This window comes from Python bivittatus, unplaced genomic scaffold, assembly GCF_059951505.1.
Source record: "Python bivittatus isolate LINGU-HERP-01145 unplaced genomic scaffold, Pbiv_v1 ctg000580_np1212, whole genome shotgun sequence".
In the NCBI taxonomy this organism is placed as follows: Eukaryota; Metazoa; Chordata; class Lepidosauria; order Squamata; family Pythonidae; genus Python; species Python bivittatus.
Window position 1 is genome coordinate 29,147,923 of NW_028277087.1, and position 10,269 is coordinate 29,158,191.

Consider the following 10,269-nt stretch of genomic DNA (forward strand, 5'->3'; position numbering starts at 1 on the left):
ATTTTTTCAGTTTTGATCCCTTCTCTTTCTTTTTCTATCTTTATCTCTGTGCGTGTTCTGAGATTTTGCTCTGTGTAGGCTGTAATGATTCACGATGTGACATATTTTATAATTTCATCTCCACTGTGTTTGTCTGTAGGTCCTTGAAGTCCATGAAAATTTGGACAGGCAGATACAAGAAAACTATGAAGAAGACCTGAGTGAAAAGGAGAAAGCAATTGTTCGTGAAATGTGCAATGTAATGAATCCATTTTCATAGTCTTTCACATGTTAGCTGTTCACTTCCAGTTGTGTTCATGCTGTCCAATATCTTGTAGGATCTGTTCTGTCTGTTCAGACTTATTTGATTGCTGTCTTCACAATCTGAAGAAAAAATAGTTTACAAAGCAAGTGACAGTGCAGTCCTATATATCTAATCAAGGAAATCCTACCGAGTTCAGTGGCACTAATTCTCAAGTAAGGTTGTATACCAGCTTTCTCCAAACTAGTGCTTTCTAGCTGCATTGGACAACAACTCCCATAATTCTTGGTCAACACATTTAGAGGGAGCCCAATGGGAATGTTGCATAGGATTGAAGCCTGAATTGATAATAGATACAAAAGGAGAAATATTTGGAAATGATCAGTTTTTATACCTGACAAGCACAAATGGTCTCTTTCACAGCAGCCTCCTGGAGAGAAAGGAAAAAAGGAGATCTGAGAAAGAAAGTGAGGTAGAAAATAAAGAACCAGAAAGAAAAAAGGGGAAGGTAAAAGTTGAAAAAACAGAAAGAGAGTAAAAATTAGTAGCATAAGAAGAAAAATGGGATTTTAAAGAGAGAGAGAGAGGGAGAAGAAACATCCATCTTATTATGCCCTACTCGCATTTGACTCTGTCTAAGCCATCTCTGTCTCCATCTCCAAGAAACATACTAAATTATGTAAACAAAAACTATGAAACAAGACCATGTCACCAATGGTCAGAAGCACACCAGGTCCCAGGGGACAGGTGCTCCAACACATGGTTTCTGGGAGAGTACACTTTGCAGCAGAGACAGAGGCTGCCTGCTGTACCCTCTGGGGTGGAGTGCCACATCCCCCACTTTCCATTCCTTTCTGTAAAAGAAGCGGCTTACACCCAAGTAGTTTTGCTGACAGTTTCAAAACAGGGCAAGCACCTTTTGCCATGATTCATCCAATGTCTGCCTTTCCTGTGTGTTGACATTCTTCCCATGTGTCTGCTTTCTTTCTAGCAACCAGATAGGTAGCATCAGTAGACGTTGCTTGGTGGGAGTGAGTGGGAGTGTGGGTGGGTGGGAGGGTGCTTCACCTGGCTGTTGCAATTAGGGTTTGGGAAAGCCTACATCACAGGTCTCACTGTGTAAAACTGGGGACAAAGAGAACAGGCAACAGGGCAGCTCCTTGTTTCTTTGGACTTTCCTCACATTCCTGCAATGTACCTTCTTCCCAACCTTGAAGCAAGAGGAAGGCCCATCCCTTGGGAAACTGCTGCCCCACTGCATTCATTTTGCTGCACCTCAGAAATGAGGCTGGCAAAGTAGCTGTCCCTGTACAATGGTGGGGGCTACCAGAGCCAGGGAGAGAAATAAATTTCAGCTGCCAGACAAGGCTGTTTTCTCTAACAGCCAAAGCAGGAGCAGCCACTCCTCCATGCAACATTGAATGTTAACACGGAGATGGCTTTCTTCTCTTTTGCAATGATGAGCACCCCATTCCTGGCTTTAACCTGCTTCAACAGTAGGCTGGCCCTAAGATGACGGGTATTTGTGAAGATACATCATCTGCAAATGTAAATAGCGCATTTTGGAGCCAGTGCAAGGAGGGTACATAGATGGACCCAAACTGTAGCGTGTATGTATAGAGAATGCACTCATACCCTGCTGTGCTGAAAGGGTGCATGCTTCATTGTGCCCATCCAGAATGGATAGGGGTCTGTGTGTGCTCTATAGACTAAGATTTTGCACTGTAATCCAAATAAATCCTTAGTGCTCCAAAATCATGCATATATCAAATTTGCTTGTAAAATGTAAAAACGATAACAGCACTTTTTCTATTAAGAAAAGGGCAAATGAGTCTGTTTTAAAACAGACATGCACACATACACTCTTTTCAAGGGATGGCCACAATTTCAGGCCTTGCTGGAAAAAAATTGCAACTTGTTCCTAGATGAAGTGCATAGGATTGTAGCTATGTGCTCAGTTCTGTGCATCTTGATTTGGAAATAAGCCCCACTGTGTCCAATCCTGAGGAAGCGTGGGCAGGATTTAATGTAAGTTACCTAGGTTGTACCCATTCTTGTCAACTACTGTATTGTGGGTGTGCTTTTCAGAAAATTCAAATGGCATAATCACACAATGCTTGTGGTCACCCATAGAAACCATTATGGTTGAAATCCCTCCTGTCCTACAGGAATTAAAGAAAACAAGACACTGTTGATAGGGAAATGACTAACACTTGTAGGATGTGAACACTTTAGCTTTGTGGAATGTCAGTGTCATGGCACAGAGCCAGGAGCAAAAACAATGTACAAAAAAGCCATGTTTTTCTTTAAGCATGCAGTGTAAAAAAAAAAAAAAGACACTGTTTGTTTCTTGCCCTACAGGTCAAAATATATTCAAAGACAGTTCCCAGGAAAATTCTTTGAGATTCTTCCATTAAACTAAAGTGGTTTTCAAAAGCAATGCACTATATTAGCTATTGCAAGTACTGTATTTAACCCCCTTCAGGATATGAAGAGCTGCAGAATGCTTTACTGATACAACCACCAAAACTGACTATCTTTTCAAATAGGTGGAATGTGCCACACCTTAACAAATTTATTTTGCTCAACTTCTTTAAAACAAATATGTTATTTGAAAGTTGTAATGATAAACTATTTGGCAAGAATGCTGCCAACACTTCCTTGTTTATTGTCTTTTGGAATAGACTTACTGAGCATAGGAACACGGTCTAGCTAGATGCTTCTGGAGCCTAGGGATGTTTAAAATGCCCAACAGAGCTTTGGACCACATGGTGCCCAACCTATGTTTCAGGGATGACTGCTGGTTTGTGAGGATATCTGTACAAGCACCTAAATGAGATAATTCAAACTCCTGCAAGATTTCAAGGAGGAGCACAAAAATATCACACAATGTGCAGTGTGCAGATCTCACCCAGTATCAGTATAATTTTTATTTAAGTCTGGAGTCTCAAGGCTGCTATCTGGAGGCACACGCACACCATGGAAATGCTTTGCTAACCACTAGCTTCTGTGAGGTCCTCCAAAGTTTTTGATGATGCTGTAATTGTACTTTTTTCAGGCTGAGCACATACGTGGAGTTGGGTTGTGAGCTGTTTTACTTTCAAGTTTGTAAATGTTTACAGGCTTCAGCAGGCAGAGCTCTGGAACATGCAAATGCTTGCGCACACTAGTAATGCTAATCAGGAAAGTCTTGCCTGTGAGAGTCCAAGGCAAAGCATGGGTAAGCATAGCCCAAGAGCAGTCCAAAAGTCCACACATCACAGAAAGGTAGTCAGCCAGTCTGAGGTCGAGAAGTGGAGGCTTGGGTAGCATATGGGATCCAGAGACATGAAAGCATGGTGCTGAGAGTGGAGTGATTCCTAATGGAACAGCCGGTTGCTGGCTCTTGCGTTGGCATAGCCTGGTGCGGGTAAGGCCCAATTAAGGCCCTTGCTGCTTTTGCTTCTCAAGGAGCCACGCAAATGTTAAGGGGTTGCTTCTTGAGGAGCCAGAATTTGCAACACATTCTTGGACTGTGTGGTTGCTCACAATCAGGGCGTCCAGCATCAGTTTTGCCCTGCGCCTGTTCTGGATGATTGCTGGAGGTGTCAGCCTCAGGAACTTGATTGCTTCCCAATTCCTGAAGATGGCATTTATACAGATAAAGCTCCTTGCTTCTGAGTCATCTGACTCAGAGACAATGTCAGTAACACTGTGCATAGTAAAAAGTAGTTGGAAGTTGCTGCCCAGACAGTACAGTTAATAGTATTGCAGCCGTCCAAAGGATCGTGTTTTTGCTGGCCAGAATCAAGGCTTTCTCCTGGAGAGGAATTGCTAAACAGGTTTTTTCAAACCACCATCACCACAAAACCCTAGAGTCAGCCCTAAAACTGCTGTGTTCTTTTAACTATTCAGGGATTTATAATGCAAGAAAATGAAATATCACAGATGCATGTCATGTTTTGCCACCATTTTTTGGTACTAACATTTGATAAAGGGAACATGATCTTTACAATTTTGATAGCAACTGAGCTAACACTGAACTCAACTTAGCTTAATTTACTGATATGGTGCCAAATCAAATTTGCCTAATTTGGTCCCTAATTAAGACACATCCAATGCTAGGACCCTTTAACAAGATCAACACTTTAAAACTGAGGACTAAGGTTATGTTGGGATCTGGATGCCTCCTAGTGTAACAAGAAGGCATTATCAGAACTCAAGAGCTGCAGGTTTTCCCAGCAGCTCTATTTCTGGAAAGCCTGATTCCTGTTTACAAATTGCACTTTTTCTTTCTCCTTGTTCTTAGGTTGTCTGGCGAAAACTAGGTGATGCAGCAAGCTCCAAACCATCGATCAGGCAACATCTTTCAGGAAACCAGTTCAAGGGTCCTTTATAAGCATCTCAAGCTGCAAGACTGGAAGTGAAAAGTATCAGAGGCACAGGAACTTCCCTGCTTCTGGCTGCCAGCATTATCCTTTCCCCACATTTCCTATAACTGTGTTGATAGTGTAAATAAGGCAGCTAAAGGCCTAGCTTATGGGCTGTCCTGATCCAGAACAATGATACGTGGGTTAATGACTACCCTTCTGGCCAATCTCTGTCATTTGTATTGTAATGAAATCCCCACTTTCCTATATGGTCATAGATACATACTTGACCCCCAATAATTTCTAGAGAGAGTATCAGAAAAGAACTCTGAGCAGTTCCACCGCCTTATTTTAGCCTACTCATGGAATTGCATGGCAGTAGTGGCTGCCCAAAGCAGTCTTCCTCAATCTGGCAGCAACTCCCACCAACCCCAGCATGCTGACTAGAAATTATGGGAGGCAGCTGTAGGGCACTTGTCTGACAAAGGCTTCTCTGTAGTAAGATTTTAGAAAATACAAAGGAATACACCAGTACCTAAATTAGTCATTGTTTAAGTCTGTTGAGAGAAGTTCTGTCAGAGACTGTAGGGTTGGATTTTTTTTTTTGAAGGACAAATGTGATACAACTTTTATCCTACTAAGCTTTGAATAACCTAGCAATGCATTCTAGATTTTCAAGAACTTGACAGTCCATAATATATAATTGCTAGGCTGCCTTCAATTTGGTGGGTCACCAGTTTTTAGTGATGCAGTTTGGGTGATACTGTATTAATAGCAGACCTCAGGCCTAGAGCTGTTGTTCAGCATCATTTGCCCTACACCTTTGTGGTCTCACTGCTCTTCCTCTTTGCTGCCTCTGCCTACTTACCTCTCATTGGGAGGAAGAGTAGAAAGAAATGACCATTTCTGCATACCTCATCCTTTCTAGGAGAGGATACAAATAGACTCCACAGAAATAAGTAAATGAGCAGTGAAGAGGAGAAAGAGAAGTGAGCTCATATGGGGCAAAATCTGTAATTGGCATTGACAATTTTTCTACACAATTATTAGGAGCACATGAGCCTCGTCAATACCAGTTATAGATTTTGGCCTGTTCTTGGATAAGTTACTCCCCGAGGCGGTAGGTAGAGTGGCACTTGACTGAGCAACCTGTTCTCTACAAGTCTTCACACTGTTGCTAAAGATACACCAACCCTTCATTCCTTTGCATTACCCTCCAGTATACATGGGAGGATTGTTCCACTGTTGTGATTTTGCTTATTTTGACCTTAACTCCACATTAGAAAAATATAACACATTAAGACAGTTCCTGCAATGTCTGTTTTTGCCCATGTCTTTTTAATATTATTATATTAAATTTAAAAAAAACACACATGGTCCCTTATGTAAAGTAATATTGACATGGTATCATGGAAATAAGTGGGAGAATTTATAGAACTGGTTACAGTATTTGGAAAAGTATGTAGAGGAAGAACCAGTTAAGTTACATCACAAAGTGATTGTTGTGAGAAATGCTGCTGCTAATCAACCAAATCAATTTTTCTCTATTTTGAACTGTGATCACTTTTTCCAATCTCATTTTATCAGATAATTGTAAATTTCCTAAAACTGTATAGTGCAACACCTAACTGGCCACTAGATCCCAGTTGTGTAAGATCACTTTGACAAGGAGAAATCTGTAGGATAAATGCTCCATATGCAGAAATGTGCAATGCATTTGAAAATACCACAACTTTACCTTCAGCAACCTGGTTTCGTAGATTTTTTATTATGGTTCATTTAGTCAGACCTATTTCTACTGGATGCTCTTTATTTTGAACATTTTTTATTAAGAACTCACCTAGATAGTCCACTACTCAAAAGTTTCAATCTCTCAAGTAACCCTCTTTCGGAAAGACTATATACTTTTCTTCTCAGTCTCATTCTGTCTGTGTCAACCCTTCAAGGTAGATCAGACTAGGAAACCAAAATTATGGATGCCAATACTAATTTTATTATAAGGTTACAATAACAGAGTCTTGCAAAGCTGAATACATTTCCCCCTTCCCTCTTTATCTTTGTGAGAACTAGGGAGGGTCCTGTCTGAGATGGTTTCTCAAATTACATTTCTGCCCCAGATTCAGATTTCTTTTATCTGACCATTGTCTTGGTTGTGCTGCCTTTTTGATTTTGCAAGTCCATCCTATAACTAGATATTGAGCTGCTTTGGAAGTTATATATGATCTGGAGTCACTCGGTACTCCAAGGAGCAAGGTGTGAGCTCATTTTTCTCATTTTGTCTTATTATAGGCAAAAGTATCAGTGAAACCTCCCTGTTCTCTAAGTGATTTAAAATACAAACTTTGATTTTGAAAAGCTCAAGTTTGCAAGGATCTATAATTAATATAAATGTGGTTATCAGGGAATCTGGGTGGGCTATTGAAAGAACCGTTCAGAGGAAGATCAGGAGTGGTCCAAACAACTAATAGTTGGGCTTGCAGCATAAAAATTATATTTGTCTTCTAAAATGCAATGAAATGATCTAAGTAGCCAAATGCTTGGGAATAAGGGTGGTCCTATGTCACAAAAATACAATGAGGTGTGCATCCCATGCATGTACCTACTACATGCTTGTATACATGGCTCCTTCTTGCTCTAAATTGATTACTGCAGCAAACACTGGTAAACAAAGGCAGTGTATAAAATATATCTGCTCTAGGTTCTTTTGCCCACCAGTCTTCCAATAGTTACTGCAGTCAATTCATTTTAAGAAGTTCATGCTTTAGAAATCAATGCTCGCATATTCTTCCTTCTCCATGTATAAGTAATTGAAGTTAGCGCATGATGCTAAATACATAAAACATCATCTAGCTGAATTAAAAGCAGCTGGATTTCTAAGAGCTGAGACTAAATAATGTTATTTCCTATAGTGGCCATTCTAGTGTCCCCAGTGCTGTTGATTGAGCAAATTTAGCTGATATTTTCAGAAATGCCACAACTAATTGCAAAAATAAGTCTGTCAGAAATCAAGTTGAGTGTATTCATCATGTATAACAAAATCTCTTTCATAAGTTTAGTACTGGAACACTTTGCTGTCTCACAACTGTTCGGATTTTATTTATCCTATTATTACTTAGTTGGCCATCAGTTTCTCCTTCTTCCCTGCCATTCTTCTATATCTTTTGTGAGTTCATTCCAGTATTTTAAGATTTACATTGACTTGGTTTGATTAATCTGTTTGTTGAATCATTTTAATGATGGCTGGGACAGGCCCCCCAAAATAACCAAGTGTTTTTAAGTAGTAAGGAGAATTAATGTTCTGAAACAAGTTTATTGAATAAACTGTAATAGTCTGGCTTCACACATGTGAAGCAGTAAATCATGGTTTATATATCTCAATAGTTGGGTTCATAATTCACATTATGCCAAAACCAAGACTTGGTCTGAATGCATACGTGATTGGTACCTGCCTGGAAGTCTTTCTTGGGAGCTTCATGTACTGTATGTTGCTTTGAGTTCCATAGAGGAACGGCATAAAATGAAAAGGGATAGTAGAGATTCTTAGGTGCTGGAGTGTTTTATTCTCTCTGTTCCCATTGCAGTTCCTCCTGCACATTCCTTGCACTGCTTCCAATATGATTATGAGATGCAGGTACAATCCACATGAGAAAATAATAATACCATCAAACCACATCTGCCTATCCCAGGACCTTGGGAAGGACTTGATAGGTGGATAAAAATGCCAAATCCAGTGTAGACATCTGGCTGACTATGGGACCAACCATAACAACAACAATTATTAAACATGTATGCCCCCCTACTCATTGGTGCTGGGCAGCTTTGAGTACTTAGGTATGTTACAGGCATAAATCTATTTCAGCCCAATCTGTCTATTTTAGTGGACTTTACTTTTATGCAATCCAGTGATCAGCTGAGGAACCTAAAAGCTGAAGAAAAAAATCTGTAATTTATTTCAAAAGCAAATTCAGATACTTTGAACACAATGGGGAAATCAAAACCAAGCTGAGGCATAGAAATTAATCCAACATGCCAAAATAAAATGAAAGGTGCCCAGTATTTAGTAATACTAAAGTGAAAATTACATGTTTGTGGAACTAGACCCATACAAATAACATGAATAAATTGCAAAGTCCTCCAGATTTGTAACTCCATGATGGTATTAGCAAAATTTTTGTAGATGAAAATGCAAAGTACTTCCAAATATATGCAAGTTATAAATTGTAGAATCTACAGATGCAGTGCTATGTTTATTTTTTTAATTGCTATTTTATATTTAGCTTGAAATAAGCTAAAATTGTTTTCCTTGGACAATGATTCACTTTACAGTATAACTTCCTAACCTGCTGCACCTTCCAGATGAGTTACATTAAAATTTCCATCATCCCCAGGGAAACCAACGGTCTTGGGGAAGGCTGTTTTATAGTATATGACTGATACGCTAAACTTCAGTGATCTCAAAGCAAAAAAAAATTTAAAAAAATTGCACACTGAATATTAATATAGAAGGAAACATAAGTTGAAATACAATGCTGGAGTAGTAATGTTCATTTTCCCACCTCCATCTAATAATGATCATTAATAAAGTCCAACATTGTATACTCCTAAAATGCAGATGCATTCAGTCTATACCGAACAGTCTAAAACTTCAGAACAAAATTCCTGTTGTTTGGTTCTTCCTCTTCCTCCTACTCTATTTTTAAGCAATTGGTTGCTTTTCTTGGGGAAAAAGCATATTGCAATTGGACAAATTCCAGGTGCACTCTGCCCTTTTTGATAAAAGAGCATAATCTTGTTTTAAAAGGCAAATGTTTACCCAAAAGATAGCAATTAAAAAGAAAGTGTTTTAAAGTGACCTTTTACCTTTTTAGAAACTGGAATAGAGAAAAAAGTACTACTGATTTTTTTTCAAACAAAGTGCATGACTGCAAAGTGATAAAATTGTATATTTTTCATAATGTGGGGAAAGAGTCTATTTGTGCTGCTTTTGGAAATAAGTATGAAATTATGATTTCTGTTAAACCTGTGATCTTATAACCCTGCCATATTTTCTATATATGATTGGAAAAAGTAAATTAGCACCTGTGCTCATGTACAGTATATAAGCAATGTCTTTAGATCTTAGCACACATTTATACCTTTTACTGAAGCACTGCTTTTGTGGCAGGGAGGGTGAAAATATAAAGACTTTTTAAGTGTGTAAAATCTTCATTTGAAATATTTTAGTAAAAATTAAGGGATTGTGGTAGTGTATGCATTCCATTGAAGATAATAAAATACATTCTTTGTAAGGGAGCTGTGACATTACTGTATTTTTGGGAAGTTGAAAAATATTAAAATGCTTAGAAATCAGCATAAAGTTACAATTTTAGTTAAACTGTGATTTTTCATTCATTATACTGTATATTTTAACATTGTTAAAAAAATTAGATGGAGAAAAGTGGGCCATCCTCTCTAGTCCTCCTGTTGGATCAATATTTCTTCTTTTCAGTCTATAATAATCTAATCCTAAATATGTTTACTCATCCCACTACATTCAGGTAAGTATGCATGTGAGAGCAGCGTAAGGGCAAAAGCAGATGCAGAAAGATTAGAGATTAGATTTAGATACTGTTTGGAGAAAAAATGCATTAACAAGCAGGGAACCTTATTTAGATGGGGACGCTGGCATGGGGTGCAAGG

At 38.8% G+C, this 10,269-nt stretch overlaps 1 protein-coding gene across 2 annotated transcripts in view; it reads left to right on the forward strand.

The window, feature by feature from the left end:
- The window catches only part of CCDC85C (coiled-coil domain containing 85C), a 186,755-nt gene extending 176,802 nt beyond the window's left edge, over nt 1–9,953 (forward strand). For both annotated transcript variants that reach the window (XM_088149860.1, XM_088149861.1), the window contains 2 exons: nt 140–238; nt 4,530–9,953. In XM_088149860.1, coding sequence (XP_088005986.1) covers nt 140–238; nt 4,530–4,619 — 189 coding nt within the window. In that variant the 3' untranslated portion in view covers nt 4,620–9,953. The remainder of the gene's footprint in view (nt 1–139; nt 239–4,529) is intronic.
- The last annotated feature ends 316 nt before the right edge of the window (nt 9,954–10,269 follow it).